At 35.7% G+C, this 17,625-nt stretch overlaps 1 protein-coding gene across 1 annotated transcript in view; it reads left to right on the forward strand.

The window, feature by feature from the left end:
• Positions 1 to 68: 68 nt before the first annotated feature.
• The window catches only part of LOC137929921 (organic cation transporter protein-like), a 28,988-nt gene continuing 11,431 nt past the window's right edge, over positions 69 to 17,625 (forward strand). The window contains exons 1-11 of the mRNA XM_068773058.1: positions 69 to 110; positions 1,543 to 1,760; positions 2,911 to 3,097; positions 3,942 to 4,071; positions 4,925 to 5,053; positions 6,801 to 6,993; positions 8,701 to 8,806; positions 9,950 to 10,182; positions 11,322 to 11,401; positions 12,047 to 12,222; positions 13,757 to 13,911. Coding sequence (XP_068629159.1) covers positions 69 to 110; positions 1,543 to 1,760; positions 2,911 to 3,097; positions 3,942 to 4,071; positions 4,925 to 5,053; positions 6,801 to 6,993; positions 8,701 to 8,806; positions 9,950 to 10,182; positions 11,322 to 11,401; positions 12,047 to 12,222; positions 13,757 to 13,911 — 1,649 coding nt within the window. The remainder of the gene's footprint in view (positions 111 to 1,542; positions 1,761 to 2,910; positions 3,098 to 3,941; positions 4,072 to 4,924; positions 5,054 to 6,800; positions 6,994 to 8,700; positions 8,807 to 9,949; positions 10,183 to 11,321; positions 11,402 to 12,046; positions 12,223 to 13,756; positions 13,912 to 17,625) is intronic.

A 17,625-nucleotide genomic window follows, 5' to 3' on the forward strand; every position in this document is an offset into this window, starting at 1 on the left:
ATCTAGGAAACGATCAGTTTAATTCGAATTTATCAGCAATTCGCACGTTTTGAGGCAACCATGTGGCCATGGCAGGAGATAATGAAATAAATGTAAATGAAACAAAAGCGGTACGTATATTATTAAATTACTATGTAGGAGAAAATAATATATTTTTTATCTATTGTTCACTTTTCCGTGATATATCAATAAAAGTATTAAACGTCTATGAGTCATTTTTACATAAAGTAGCTAAGATTATAGTTGAAGTTTCAACATTCGACGAAGATGCTAAAATCGTTAATATTAAACGCAATGAATATTAATGAATATTGGACATTAACGAGGTTGAAAAATTTAAAACCTTTAAAAAAAACTCTAGAAAGTGTTTTAGAATCTATCTAATAATATAACCGTTGCGGGAGGTTGAATGAGGGGCTGAATACCACCGCAATGTTTAATTTTGCTTACACACGGTATAATATGATTTTATGATGGCACTGTTGATCTGTCCAGTGTAAAGTTTAGTTAAAAGCGAACCCTGTATTTGAGCCGTTCAATTTATTCTTGATTTTTTTATTGCCCCCGCTATTGGGAGCCTCTCGTACCCCCTATCTGGTGTGGGACAGGGACTAGTTTACATTTATTTAATTTTTTCACGAACATTTTTATTTCCTCTCTTCTTTCATACATCATATGATCTTTCGTTCGTTTCATTCTTACCACAATTCTTCTGTCTTTCCCTTTCGCTCTGTAACGCCTTTTATTCATCCCTCATTACTCTTTCACATTTTCTTTATATTATGTTATTACTCTATAACATATTATTGTTTTATCACTATTTTACATTATTGATTTTATTTATTTACAATTTATAAGCTTTTGTTTTTGTCTATAACTTTATTATTATAATTATTTCCCTATATAGTACGAAGAAGTCTTCCTTTGTTGTTATTCTCTTATCAGGGAGGCTATTGATTCCTCTTTGATTTTTACACCTGACCGGCACTCGAAGTCGAACCGGAGTCCTCCGAATGCGGGACACCGGGCCACAAGGTGGATCACGGTCTGGTCCACGCTCGGTTCACAGAAGCACGAGGGGTCCTCCTTGAGCTTAAACCTGTGGAGGTACTCAGAGAACTCCCCGTGCCCCGTGTTTATTCTTGATTTACAAGTCTCTTCACAGAATCTTTTTTTTAAATATAATACAATTAGCTAAAGTATTGCAAAATTTGGATGAGAATAATCTCGATAAGGACAGGAAGATCGAATAAGGAATTTTGTAGACGTAAGAAAATAACCGACATAGTCCAGCGATTGGACAAATTGAATGTTTTCCGAAGATACTGGAGGCAAACCGTTTTCAGCGGACCTATTGATAATCTCTGGGGAGGTCTATATCTAGCCTAAATGACGATAATGAATTTAGAATATGCATAGGCTCATCGGTTTGAAATGGTCGTCTGTCAACTTTGTGGGAGTGAATGTCCGACGCTGCCCTTGACGATCTGTAGTCTGCACCCCAGTGCCGTCAAAGATCTGTGTTGATATTTTTCTTTTCAGGGTAATCATGACTTGCCAAAGGATATAGGCACCGCCTTGGATAAGGTGATCGAGCATGCTGGAGAAATGGGCCTTTACCAGTGGTTACTTTTCGTGTGTATGCTGCCTTTCGGCATGGTGTGGTCGTTCGTGTACTTCGGGCAGATGTTCATCACCGCCACACCTCAAGAGCACTGGTGTCGTGTACCCGAGCTGGAGCAACTTTCTGTGGAACTCAGGTGTAAAACTGACCAAGTAACTATTAACGTGTACCCGTGTCCCATAAATCGACGTCAAACCAAATTTTGGTGATATAGCTGTTAATGACAGCTATTCTCAGAAATTGAAAAAATCTGTTCGGTACATTTTTTTTCAATAGTTGGTTAAATGTTTAAATGTAAAAATCAATGTCAAGCCAAGTTCGGGAAAAGGCCAAGCATTGGCTAAAAAATTATGGACACGAAAACAAGGTGGACAGACCTGGTAAAGGTCACGAGAAGACACTGGAGAGGTTTATAGGGGAGGTCTTTGTCCAGCACTGGACGTTTTATAGCTGAAATGATAATAATGAACATTGGTATTTTGTATGTTACATACGTACTCGTATAAGCTTAATAATTTTGTATGACTCATTTACCCGATCTTAGTTCAGTTTGGTAAATGATATTATAAAGATTTTTCATTGTAGCTTATTCGACTTTCTGTCGATGCTATCTTTGTCCGTAATGATATTATAGAGCTTACATGTGAGCAGTAAGACAAAGCTCTGACTCTCTAGAACAGTGATTCCCAAAGTGGTCTATATCGACCCCTAGGGGTCTATGCCAACCTGCAAGGGGTCTACGTCAGCGAAAAAAAATTTGGGGGTCCATGAAATGAAAATGGGGGTCCACGATATTGGATTTCAACACATACACTGATAGTACCTATTTTCTTACATCATACTATCTTATAATATCAAAACATTTACATTATTTATAAAAGTACCTATGAAGTAAAAAATTATTAGTATGTTACGTATATTTTACATAACAGATACAAAATTTTATTTTGAGTAGTTTTAATTTAAATTCAATTAAGAAATGATTAAATTAGCATGTGTTTTTACTTTAAGTTTTTAAAACTAAACTTCACTACAGTTAAAAATTTACAGGAAATCAATATCAGGTAAGTAGGGGGTCTACCCAACACGGAAAAACATGGCAAGGGGCTTACGATACAAAAAAGTTTGGGGAACTCTGCTCTAGAATATCACCACTGCTGGGCATAGGACTCTCCCAAAAACCGCCACAATGACTGATCTTGAATTGTCCACATCCAGCGAGTTCCCTCGTCTTTGACTTTGTCGTCCGTCCGCGTAGGTTACCATTGTTATTGCAAATGTTTCAGGCGAAACCTATCAATAGTCGGAGCGGCTGATGGAGGTGTTTACGATCACTGCCTAATGTACGACGCTAATTGGACGAGAGTACTGGAGACATTGATGCCTCCAGATCCAAGCACTAATGTAATCCCTTGTAAGGACGGCTGGGAGTTCTTGTTCGAAGATATACCCTACTCTACTGTTGTTAATGAGGTATTAAAAGTTTTTATGACAACCCACGTCGGTTCCTCAGCGGGCGCGATGCACTATCACATTCAAAACTCATGCACTTTTGACACCAGCGGCGCCGTCTGCCTCGTCGTGTACAAGCAAGGATGGTTACGAGAGGGTTTGCACTTTTCACTCACCGCCGAGTAGTCCTCGCTTCGCATACTACATCACACACACTTTACATTCAACTTTCGGTAAACTGGTGAAAGTAACTGGTTTTTATTTTTATTTCGCAAACCACTCTGTTTCCGCAAACTCATTTTGTCCCACAAGGCTAATAGCGTTAACTTCAAACAGAAAGAGACACTCTTTACTTATAATCCTATAGTAGTAACTAAGTTTCATCCTCACGGGTAACTAATGGGTGTGCAAAAATATAAGTTTTGTCACTCGATAAGCAGACGTGGTCCCTTTGCGAGGGTTCATGTTTCCAGTCATTCCATAAAGCTTTCGCTTAAGTGACACAATTATATCATGTATTTAAAATAAATTACCTATCCTACCCTATTTAAAATAAATCAACCTTGAATCGGAGCGGCTCCTAAATCTTTGAAATAAATGACACAACAGCTCTCTGCGACGAGTGCTATCGGATGGGATTGATTTGTAGATGGCCGCACCTACGATTAATGAATTACGTCAGTTAGTGATAGTTCTAATAATGGGCTGATGACCGTTATAAAATCTGATTAAAATTCTGAATCATTTCAGTCAGCTTTTACGATTATTCGCTTTGAACAGTAGTGTGAAACTTTATTACTACTAGCGCCATCTATCGGCAAAACAGTGTAAAATAGTAATATTAATAAGTCATTTTCTTTTGCAGAGGGAATGGGTTTGCGACAAAGCAAGCTACGTGCCTTGGTCACAAGCTATAAACTTCATAGGCTCTATCTTCGGAGGCATTTTGTGTGGCACTCTCGCGGATATGTACGGCCGCCTTCCTACACTAATTTGTACGTATCCTAAAGATTTGTATGTATTTATATATATTTAGTTTAGTGCCAAAACCATCATTTACTTTTTTGCAGTATTTTTTTACTATTCCTTATAAAAACGACTGCACGCGCAGGTAAACGTTTGTAAAAACTCTTATGTTTTTCTATGATTACATAGGTTTACACTAATATTAAAAGTTAAATTAAAATAAATTTTTAACGTATTATAACGTGTTTTTTTTACAGATAACCAGGTTTATCTTTATTCGAATAAATGACACGACAATGACGTTATAGATTTAGCTGTTAAAAGAGAACTAACTTTTAGCTGATTATATAATCAATAAAAATAATAAACTGCTATATAGCAGTGTGTTTTTTAGCATCAAAAACTCTGGAACCGTTATTAGAGGAATAATAATAATTACGAAAGTCCATCACCTCAGTTTCATCATAAAGCATTCGAAACATCGGCAACTCCGGCAGTTCAAAATTAGTTTTAGTTCATCTTTATAACGATTGTTAAATCAAACGCCCTTCCTTTTTAATCGTGTAGATATCACATAATCTTTACAAGACGTCACACCGCACTGTTTTTGTTTTAATCTATTAGTTCGCGGATTCCGGATCCGTGTACGTTCAGCCCGACGAAGCTGTAAAAGCCAGAAATTTTGAAGACAAACAAATCGATACACAACAGTCACTAGAAAATTTTTAATTTGTCTAACATAAAAGATTTATAAATGCAATTTACGTGATATTTAGATGTTCTAAATTCAAATGCTTCATATAATAATATTCTCATTTAATTTCTTTTTAAATTGTTCCAAATATTCCAAACACAGCATAGTAATTAAATGTTACATTTTAGTGGCGAATATCCTCGGATTTATTGGCGGCGTGGCCACAATGTTCACAAACAATTTCTGGGACTTCTCCATGTGTCGATTTATAGTCGGCATGGCCTGTGACAGTTGCTTCATAATCATATATATACTCGGTAAGAATTTATTCTTTTAAATTTTAATAAAAATTAAAAAAATCAGATAAAGAATGATGCATGCCATTACACAGGAGCTCAATCTGATTGATAGTTTCTTTCAAATTGGACTCGTCTGTCATTCTTCTCAAGTACACAAATGTTAGCTCAAAATGAGTGAATAATAATGTGAATAAACATGAACTCTTATTGATCTGTTAAATATTTTTTTAAATGTATTTAATTTTTGACTCTACGATTCTTCGCAAGATTATATACGCTTTATCAGATAGATATACTACAAGGATTCTTGTCATCTAAATATTCGTTTTTTGAATAATAAACTTTTTCAATTTAATTTTAACTTGCGTTTTGAATTTTATAAATGATACTACAATAATGTTTTGCGGTATGTTATTAAAAAATAGAATTCCGTTTATTACAAATGAACTAGAGACTTTGCAGTCGAAACTTTGGTACAACCACTTTTTTACGACATAAATCATAGACGTCCCATTTTTTTTTTCATTTATTATTATTATTGTAAACGTACAAAATATTGTCATAATTATATTGGGACCCCTCTGTAAGAATATTGACCTCTTTCAAATCGCTTTCTCCCGGAGATTCGCGGCCCTGAGTTGTAAATAGCTCGAATGGCTCTTTATTTAAAACTTTTGAAAAAAGCTGGACCTAAACGGGTAATTTTTAAGCCATATTTTAATTAAAGCATATTAGAATTAAATGGAGGAAAAAAAACAATATCACTGTCTAATAAACCAAAAACAGCAACTGTCGAACAAGATGTCAATAAAAAAAACAAAAGAACGCGTTTTGATTCAAACAAAATAATTAGTTTACCATACAGCATTCAAATAAAAATATAAATCATTGTATTACTGAAATCTTGCAATGTAGCAAGTAGATATTATTCAACTAACTTGATTGTATTGTAGTTGTTTATCAAATAAGTTACTTTATTAAATAAAGTGATGAGTCTGAAATACGTTGTGTTAATTTTTTCAGTTGATCTGTAAAATACAAATAAATTTAATGGTATAAAGTATGTCAGGACAGTTCATTATCATGTTAATAACAGTTCTTTGACGTCCAATGTTGGATATAGGCCTCAACCGAAGATTTTTAGTGGAATCGATTCGAAGCGGCTTCCAGCGTGTTCCAGCATGTTGTGGCCATTTAGTAATTATCAATTAAAAAGTGTTTGGTCACACAATTTGGTGTCTTTCACAAGTACAGAAAAAAGTTTCAGATGTATTTAAATAGGTCCTCTGTTAAAAAAAAATCAGTCAACTTGACGACAACTAGAGATGTATTTCATCGTATGTTAATTAAAGAGTTTTTTTTTTAATTTTTAAAGCATATGTTATAATTAAGAAAAGGACCAATATTTAGCCTCTTCCGCACATGCAGTGGTAGTCGTGCAATGAAATGCACCGCCCGCCAGTACCAAACACAGACTCTGTGTTTCGCACTAATCGGTGTAACATAACTCCTGAAGATGCCCCGTGGAGGGGTGAAACACGTGTTGAGTGATTTGGTGGAGGCGGTTGTGTGATTCGCATTGTTTGCCGCATACGCATTTATCAGCGGGCTGGCGGGCGGTGCATTTCATTGCACGACTACCACTGCATGTGCGGAAGTGGCTAAATATTGGTCCTTTTCTTACTTAGGATGGACTTCCGCGAAGTAACGCCTGATTCCATTAAATATGTTATAATTGGTTTATTAAATAATTAATTATTCACAGCATTAGAGTATGTGGGCATACGGTATCGTACTTTCGTGGCGAGTATGTCGATCGCCCTATACTTCGGCGGCGGGTGCCTGCTGTTGCCGTGGTTGGCGTTGTGGATATCCAACTGGCGCTATCTGATGCTGGCTACCTCGCTGCCCATGCTATTAGCGGTGTTGACGCCACTCGTGGTGCCAGAGAGTGCTAGGTAAGTTCTTTTCTTCTTCTAGTAATGTGAAATTCTTTTTAGGTCTCGTCTTGCTTTGCAATCTTCTTTAATTGATGTAAGATAAATAAAAAAATAAATTGAGATTAAAAATGGCGGCGCATTCAACATAATACAGGACCAAATCTTTTCCCATACAGATTTTTCATATTTGGAAATATTAATTTTTAATATTTTGATATAAAAGGCATTGTTTAATTATTTTAATTTAATGATTAAATTAAGCATTTAATTTCTTGATAATTGATTAAATAATTATTAATTTTTCTTTCTAATTCTAATACGAACATCAACTAAGTCAATTTGATGTTTTTATTTATTCTTGTACATATAATTCAGCATTTTAATATGTGTATTATTAGTATTTATAAATAAATGTAGGTATATATCAGTAAAAAAATTGCCTGCTTCACGAAATTTGTGGTCGCTCAATCAAACTCCTTCTTTAAATAATTGCTAAAATTTTGTTCTTAGCCAACTTTTTCTTTACTAAAGAAATATAACAAATTTTAAGTCTATAAACCCTATGGTTCTAGAGAAATCGTGATGAGTCAGCACAATAGCGTATATCTCCTATATTTATAGATTTAAGTGCATTTCTTAATATTCCACAGATAATGTATTGCAGTAAATTACACATATCGTAAGTTCATTGACAAGACATAAATAGCGGCATATATAAACACACTGAAACAAGCGAACATTCGTCGCGTTCAAAGTACGAATACATCACATACGTACGCACCCTGATAACTTTACACATTACAATTTCAATAATTCACTAATCTATAATTAATTTATTTATTTACGTTACACGAGTGAGACGGAAGATAAAGATAGCGCTAACATAAACATGAAACTTAAAATTGATTGTAACTGCGCCGCTTTGTTTATGAACATATACAGAATACTCAATAAATCTATAGAGAACATATAAATATAATACACAGACAGACAAACTCTAAACTTAAAATAACCCTTCTTAAAAATGGGTCATAAAATAGATATAGAGATGATAATTATTGCTGATAAATCGCCTCTGTAGTGTGTTTATGTTAATGTCTAATAGATTTAGGAGTTACCTCGCGGAAGTCCATCCTAAGCAAGAAAGGGACTAATATATAGCTACTTCCGCTATGCAGCAGTAGTCGTGCAATAAAGTGCACCGCCCGCCAGCCCGCTGATAAATGCGCGTGCGGTAAACAATGCGAAACACAACTACCACCGTTAATCTACCCCTCCATGGGGCATCCTCAGGAGATGTTAGACCGACCAGTGCCAAACACCGAGTGAGCTCCGTCTGGCTATATTCGAATGTTGATGCGCGCTGTTAGCCGTTTTGGCTTTTACAGCTTCATCGGACTCAGGGCTTTATTAGATCGCGGATCCGAAATCCGCGAGCTAATAAATGAAAAAAAAGCTCCGTCCGTCACCGATTTGCCATTTATATGCTACCTCCCCCCACTACCACTCAAAGTCACGTGACGTCTTCCTCTAGGTAGACTGACGATATAGTTGAGGTCGCGGGAAGTTGCAGAAAGTTGGCTGAGCAAGACTGGTCACCGTGGCGATCTTTGATGGAGTCCTATTGCTTTGCAGCGTATTTATCGGATGACAAGAAACTATCTAGCAGTTTTATAACGACACGATGACTAATATAATTTACTAGAGAAACATTTTGTCCATTAGATGGTTGGTATCGAAGGGCCGGGTCGACGACGCCGTGAAGCTACTCAAGAGGTTTGAACGAATCAATAAATCTGAAATACCACAGAAAGTATTAGATGATTTTATAGTAAGCATTTTTTCATTTGTTATTTTATATACAGATAATATTGACTCGCAATCAGTTTAATTTTCTACGAGTTGATTGCAATGTATATTTTATATCGTTACTAGCTGATCCCGCAAACGTTGTTTTGCAAAAAAATTAAAGTTTTTAATTAACAAATGTAAGATAAGGGTTGATCGTAGAGGGGTGAAAATTTGAGTTTGTATGTATTTTTGTATGCTGTATCATAATAAAAACCAAAAAAATTGTCTAAAAAATTAAAAATAAAATTTAGGGGTGGACCACCCTTATCACTTAGGGGTATGGAAAATAGATAGTAGCCGATTCTCAGATATACTGAATACGCATGTAAAATTTGGTAAAAATCGGTCAAGCTGTTTCGGAGGAGTTCAAGTTCGAACACCGTGACACGAGAATTTTATATATTAGATAGAAAACTTATTAATCATCATTATATTCATTATTTCAACCGCATGACGTCAGCCGCTGGACAAAGGTCTAAGTAGATTTCCAACAGGACCGGTTAAAAGTGAACTGCGTCTAGTTACAATCTTTTAATATGTAATATAGATTATTACGATCATAGGGACTAATAAACAGTAAATATAACATAAGGAGAATTATTATCATTATGAAAAGGGTTATACTACGTTTATTGTGTTATCGTTTTTAGCAGAGATACGAGAGCGTTCTTATAAATTTTTAGCTCCGACAATGACTGAGGTCCACAAAACTTCTTCCTTACGCCATGTACTATGTTCCTTTTAGTTTCACTGTGGGAGACCGCTTTCGCCTTTAAGGAAACGCGTTCAATATTAGTCCAAATGTATCAGCGAAGAAAAAGCTTAAGTGGGATATTTTAATTTTACTTACATCACTCTCCAGTACGCAAGCAGATGATAAAAAGCCTGGTTTTAAGATCGAGTTAAATGACCTCGTTTATATGGAGATCACCATCATCATTTCAACCGAAACACGATCACTGCTGGACATAAGCCTCCTCCATAGCTTTCAAGTAGGACTCATGGAAGCGGCTTGTTGTTACGTATTTTTATTACTTTTTTAGACTGTGATACGTACCGAACTTATGAATATTAAAAATCAATACAACAAAAAATAGAATACCTAATGAAATATTTTCTCCAGTTCGTTGCCATGACAAAAAAAGAAAAAGAAGAGAACATCTGGACGCTCCTGAAGACGCCGTCGATACGCAGGATGCTGGGCCTGCTCGTCATCTCTTTCATGTCAGTGGCGGTGATGTTCGACGGCATCATTCGCATGTCAGAGAACCTAGGCCTGGACTTGTTCATCACCTTCGCCGTCACCTCTGCAGCAGAGATACCCTCGATTGGAGCGCTAGTCTTTTTGTTGGACAAGTTAGTGCACCATATCGTTTTGATGATAATTATATTTACCTTTAATGGTAGTTGTTGTAATTCTTATGGCTTTGGATATCTCTATTTGTGAAGCAGCTACAAGAGGTCAAGGGGGAAAAAGAGTTAGAAGTTGTGGCTTAAGTAAATAATAAGAAGAGAAGAAGTCATAGAAGTAGTCGAACTCATAGCTTTAAGTTAAAGTATGCCTAATATAGGAGTCCAATCTTATTCTAATTTCTATAAAATTAAGAACTTCAAGCATTCTCCTTATGATGTATAGAAGTGGTCACTGTAAATGGTCATATGTCGATAATTTGAATAAATTAATAAAAAAAGAAGAAATATGTAGTAGTTGGACAGGTGTATTGATTATCATCTGTGATTGATCCATTTAAATAGGTTCATCGTGGTCGATACTGCTCCGTAATATGCGCTTTATCTTTTTACGAATGCCATAGCATGACTATATACTAATGGGAGGAGGCGACAGGGTTTATGAAGTACCTATATTATTATGAAATATTGAATCTAGTTCTAAATGTTTATTTCATAGTAACGTATACATTTTGTAAAATAGCATTAAATATTTTTGTTATATTGGGGGCAGTAGTCTATAAAAGGTTGAGAATCTCTGGTTAAACAGAGAGAAAAATCATTTGTCTAGTTGGATAATACTACGGCGTCAATTTCAGTATCAAAACAATAGTTGTTACGCTGAATTGAGTTTAAGAATTGACGTGTTCCGTATTCTATTAAGTTTTATGAATTTCACTAAAAGCCGACGTTAATTATTAAAATGTAAACGTTGTGTTATTACGTACTTATACATTTAGATTTGCGTTCTATAATTCCTTTTAAAAAGGATACCTAACAGATCCTTTTGTAAATATTTGGGGGAGGCTAATGTTCAGGACTGGATATCTTAGAGAAAAAATGATTCACGTATAAGAAATCTGTCCTGGTTTATATTATTATTTATGTACTAGACGATTCGAATGGTTTTTTCACAGATAGAACTGAGGTATTGGACGTTGGCTTGCCTCCAAATCTTCAACGTTTCCTTACTATATTTATTTGAATAAGAAATCTTTTAGTTAACCTAAAAAGTCATAAAATAAAACAACTTACTCCGTTTTCAGATTCGGAAGAAGAAAGCTTGTTTTTATTCCGGTGATTGTGTCGGGCGTTTTGTCTTTTATAACAGCTTTCATCCCTCGGGGTAAGTGTCAAAGTTTTTTCTGGCAAAAGCGTTATATATGCGCGGCATTAGAAAGTAGTGTAGTGTAAATTGTTATTACTCGTTAGGATTTTTCTTCTTATTTGATAAACAAATGCAAAGGTGATGTTATTCGTAATTTATTTATATTCAATATAATATATGACGTATTAAATGTATGTAATGTTTTCAAAATTTATTAAAGAAAACTGTATAAGATTGGGATTGACTTTAGTGGACTGTATTTAATTAAAAGGCCTTGGTCTAGAGAATGAATTAATTTTACAAGGAAGCGAAAACACGTGTGCTCGGTGGCGGTAGGGAGCAGAGAGAGAGCACAGATAAAAACATATTTTACAGATTCGCCAAACCACAGATAAAATCTTAACTAAAACATTTTTTGTTGGTACTATTGCCAACAAAAACAGTAAAAAGTATATCACATTTTTGCACAACATCTGCCCCATAGTTTTAAAAGGTTATCACGTCACTTCACATCTGCAAGTTTATGTTGTGATGAAAGACAGAAAGAGCGAAAGAAAATGCGATGGATTAAAGAAGAAAATCTCTGTCCATCCCAAAATAGTGGTAAATGAGAGGACCCCAAAAAGGAAGGTCATAAAAAAGGTGTATATGTTCTTATATCAGGCGTAGCGACAGTAGTTCTGGCGACATTGGCGCGTTTCTTCACGAACATGTCGTACGGCACCGTGATCCAGTGGACGCCAGAGCTTTTGCCCACGGGTGGACGAGCAGCCGGTGCTTCGCTGGTGCACATCAGCGCCTTCGCTGCGCTCGTGGTCTCTCCTTTCATCGTGTATTCGGTGAGACAATAGTACTTTTATAATAACTAATTAACCACGAAACTTGTTTTATATATATACGTCTTGTCTATGCGTAAAAGTCAATTAAAATATAAAAAAAAACAATATACACAAGATTTGCGTTAGAAATAAAGATATGCTTGCCATATTTTCTTTGTTTTAAGCAATGGTAACCCAGAGGTAGAGAATTGAGAGTTGTACCCGTAGGTCGCGGGTTCGATATAGGATCTTATATAATTCATGCCTTGTGCATTAATTATTTAGGATTTCCACAAGCAAGTTTCCAGAGGATTGGCAGCAAGGTACTCTACCTACCATAATACCACACTGCAATTGCCAACCCGCCTGCCAAGCGTGGCGTTATGTTATATTCCACATAGATATCTTCGGAAGAAACCTATACTAGTGGGTATCTATGAATTGAAGTGACGACGATGACAGTCTTTTCTTTAGGCTCTTTAAAATCAGTGACAATTTTTTTGGGATACATTGTACTGTTGTACAATGTACTCCTATATTATACCCCTGAATTACCATGTAATAAATTATTTTAATGACTTATATTTTGTATCTCCTTAAATTTTGATTTTGTATCTTTCATATTCCGAACAAAAATTTTAAAGTATGCATTGAGCTTTTTATTTTGAATGAAAACCAACTTTATTTAGATACTTATGATTACAACGAAATAAATAGAGAAGTTTTCAATTAACGGAGCAATTCATTCCTTATAATTTACTTTGATTAATTCTATGTAGTGCATTTTAACTTTTAATTGATGGTGTTTTTAATTACTGAGATTAGTGATCTCTTGCTGGGATCGCAGCATGAAGTTTGGTTACAAGTGTCGGGACATATTTGGTCGGAACGTGTGATGGCGGTACGGCCTATAGGACATGAGCCCTCGACTTTACCAGTGACCAAAAGTGGTTTGAGGACATCTCTGTTCATCCAGTGTGATCAAAAAATTTGAAAACTTAGCGTAAGCAAATGGTAGGAAGCTAGGTCCTGAGATCGCATGGAATGAACTCGTTGGTGAGGAATGCAGTTTCAATACTCCTTCAGCACCATATTTCGAGTCATTATCGTTCTTAAATATTTAATGGAATCAGGCGTTACCTCGCGGAAGTCCATCCTAAGTAAGAAAAGGACCAATATTTAGCCACTTTCGCACATGTAGTAGTACTCAACTTTGGGTAATTTAACTGTGAAAAGTTTCTTTCAGAGTCAGCGTAGTGCATTCAGCGTCTTTCAACGGCCTTATAAAGGTCGTCTGTCCACCTTGATGGTGTATGTTCTACGCTGCTCAGGTCCGTGGTCCTGTTACCAATTCCATCAAGCTTCAGCAGCCATCAGTTCTGCATGCTATGAGGAATTTGATCGTCTAACTATGAATAATGGTGGTTATTATTATTAGTGTAGCTATTAAATAGTTTAACATTAGACAAGTAATATACGAGTATTGTAGTATATATTGTAAATCTGTTTAACAAGTATATGCTTATTTTATTTCTTGAACCCTCTATATGTACAGGAACGTACGTGGGAGGGATTGCCGCTTATCATAGTTGCTCTGGTGGCGTTAGTGGGCGGTGTGGCAGCACTGTTCCTACCAGAGACAGCTGGCCGCAGCATGCCGCAGACTATGGACGACTGGAGCGCGCTAGCTGCCACTACTCGTTACCTAAAGTAACTACACATATATACTCTAATCTCTCACAGAGCTAGAGCTAGAAGAAATATACGCAGTATCAATAACGATAAGTAATCTAAGTATGTTAAGGTTTCTGTCATTGAATTACGCAGTTAGCCGGATGTCATCTACGAATTAACCTAATTTGGGGCAAAGTCTACAGAGTCACTTAGACTAGACACTTTAGACTACACTCTTGAAGTGGTTTCTGCCTAGAGCTGGGGAGACAATACTCGTGATATCCTATCAAGTACGCACGGTATTGCTAAACAAACAGAGTGGACGGTTTGAGTCATAGAGCTAAGCAGAGGTCTGAGGTTTGCGGAGGTGTTTAGTTTCTGTTTTCGCAAGGAAGGCAGAATTGTAGAGAGAAACAAATGACGAGTATTGTAACATCTCTCTCTACTCTTCGCGACTAAATTGGATCTAACCGCGGATGATCCTGTTGGGGTTTATGATCTTCTTCATCTTCTTCCCAAAGGAGCATAACATCTCTTGTGAATACTTTCTCTTTAGGTGACGGACTCAGAAGAGTATGTTTCTGACGTTAGGTCAATACGTCGAGAAGGTAGATTGATAGTTTCTAGCGCGCTTTTCCTTGGGAGGATAAGAGTAGATTTTTCTTCCTCGAGACGGGTTTGCGTGGGAGGGCATCGCTTGTGGGGTTAAAGATGTATGTAAACATTTCTGAGGCATAGCTATATGGAATATCAAGGGAGTTTTAGTCGGTGCAAAGATGATAAAATTTTCCTTGGCCCCGTAATAAGTAATTTTGAGTGATAATACGACTGGAGAATTACTTCACTTATATGCATTAGCTAAATTAGGGAAGGTAATTACAAGAAAGAATCCATACTGTGTTTAGTTGTAATATTTTAGAATTCTTGTACCTTTATTTTCAGTTCGTGAATATTATTACAGGCGGAATTTTTCAATTACAATTTATATCAAATTCTTCTCTTGACGTCTAAAAATGATCGATGTATGTCATTCAGTGTGAAATAACACGAATGAAAGATATTAATTATAATGGAAATAGGCCATATATATTTACCACTTAATTAGCAACCATAGATCTAAAGGTTGTGTATATAGTTAAGGTATATCAAAGTATATATAGAGTAATTATTTTTAGAGCAATCGGCCGACCGCGATGAATCGATTATCCGAATTAATTGCGCTTTCGTTAATTGTAATTAAAGGCCGGAAGTCTTTTGTTCGATTTTTTATGTTCTCGTGTTGTTGTCAATGCCTGCGTGTGTATCGATGCGTGATTTCATACATTTCCGAAAACAAAGAGCTTACGTTTGTTTAAAACAAACCGTGTTTTTTTAATTTGAACAATTGTTTTTGTGATAATCACTGATTAGCTTATGTAGTTGTGAGTCATCGTACATGTGTTTTGTTCGTTTTTAGATTAATATGTTTCAAGTTGAATGTATGGTAAACCTGGTTTGATTTTAATTTTGATTACAGCTATATCCTCGTAAAAAGATCGCCGTTGTGATGTGATATGTGACAAACATAATATTTTTACTGTTAGCCAGACAAGAGAAAGTGACCAAGTCGAAGTCGGAATTCCAAACGGGTATAATCGACAAGTGGCATCCCAAGCTGAGGTTACCAGGTCACTCCATGGTAAATCTGCCTAAAAGATATAAGAGTTCTGCGGCCTCTCAATCCTGTAATATATCATACTATGTATCGGTCTGAGTCGAGGTAAAAGGAGGTTTAAGCTAAGCGGGTTTTTTACACCTATCTCCCGATTTACACTGTAGATACGTTCCTGAGAAAACCGTGTAAATCGAAAAACTCGCAAAAAAACGCATAATTTTGCTATTTAACAGTTGTCATTTTTTTTCAATAATTTTAGGTGTACCCATAAATAAAAATAGAATGCATTGACAAGTTAAAATATTTAATATATTACGGAAAAACTGTTTTTTTTTTAATTTAATTACAATATACATTAAACAGAAGAACAAAAAGTAAATTACTCTCATTCTTTTTTTCGGAATCGAAGGTTCGAATTCAATTTCATCACTCGAAGTTATTTGTGCCGATTCGATGTTTGAAGTAGAAATATTTACATTATGAGAGATGGTAATAAAATCGGTTATTAAAACAAAAAATGACTTTTTTGGAAAACCATGTAAAACGAGTACCGTGTAAATCGGGGGATAGGTATACTCTGATCCGATAAGTCCACAAATACTGTAAATGCTAATAACGCAGTGTAGATCTAGACTGAATAATAAAAGCTAGATATGTCCCAAGCTATCTATGATCTTTGACGGACGACGAACGTCAAGCCGTCTTTTCTTGACTCGACTCAATCCGATAATTAAGAAGTATGTAGAGATTCAAGCTGTAATTTCGCTACCTAAAATGGTTTAGACCAGGCATGAGCAACCCGCGGCCGCATGCGGTCCTCGAGGCAAATAAATTTTAATTTATTTTTGTAATTTAAAAAAAAATGCTAAAATCAAGGCTTTAAAGATAATAAAAGTGTCTAAATAGTTGTAAATCGGTTGATTACGAACATAAATTACGTTTAGAACAGGGTTTGAACCTTGAATATATACTTTTTTTTTTCATGGCCCATTGTTTTTGAAACTGCGGCCCTCCGACCAAAAAAGGTTGCTCACCCCTGGTTTAGACTAAGCGTCATCTGCATCTTGACGTTTTAAGCCCGCGGTATCTATAATACCAGTAGAGAAACATTGATCAATCGTCACAACAAATTATTTATTTTGAGTCATATTTGTATTATTGGGCGCAATAATACCGTGCGTAGAAAACGACTCAAAGAGTTTCGGATTCGTGAGAGTCTATAGCCCATCTTTACGGTTCTCTTCGTGTCGTTTATTTCATGCAGGAAGGCTTTTTAATATAACCATATGGTAGCCAAAAAAACAAAGCAAACTTGAGAAATTGATCTATAAATCAATTTCTCAAGTTTGCTTTGTTTTTTACATTCCTTGAAGGGAATGTTTCTGGTTTCATCGATATTTCGACCGTTTTTGTCTTACCCTTCGTGATTTTTTAAAGGATTACTAAATGTGAACATTACGTTAGATGACGCAGTAAATGCTGTATCAGTGTATTCAGTCGTAGAAAGTCTCCAGCTTGACATAATTTTCCAAAAGGACCGGTAAGAAGCATTCCACATCGAGCGACTTGAATAAAGTCATCTGTCAAACTTGTCTGTGAAAGTTCTCGGCTGTGCTTGTCGGTCTGTGGTATATACCCCAGAACTTTAAGGTCAATGAAATCATCTGTTCTGCACGCTGTATGAACCTGTTCACTGCTACTCCAACTTACTAATCCGGTAGGCTTTCGGATATTTTCTATATAATATTTTTGTGTGTCTACAGAATCGTCCAATGTGAATCAATAGATAAAATTTTATTTAAAAATCAAATTGGTTCGTATATAATGGTTTATTCATAAAAATATAACCATTTATATTTTTGTCTACCATTATCGATGTAGTGAATAATGTTTATTGTTTATTATATCATTTATGTAACGTACATAACTTGATTTTATATTTATAAATTGACAGACCTTGTATGAACGTAAACATAGAATGTTCTCGAATCGCAGAAATGCAGAAACATACGGTAATGTTAATTCGTTATAGACGCAGTCAAAAGCATGCGTATGTCCTAAATATTATATTGAAACGATTATATATTCTATGCGGT

The sequence above is a fragment of the Battus philenor genome, unplaced genomic scaffold (genome assembly GCF_028537555.1).
Source record: "Battus philenor isolate CCGP_79_NKW_IND1 unplaced genomic scaffold, ilBatPhil1.0.hap1 SCAF_5, whole genome shotgun sequence".
NCBI classification, from domain to species: domain Eukaryota; kingdom Metazoa; phylum Arthropoda; class Insecta; order Lepidoptera; family Papilionidae; genus Battus; species Battus philenor.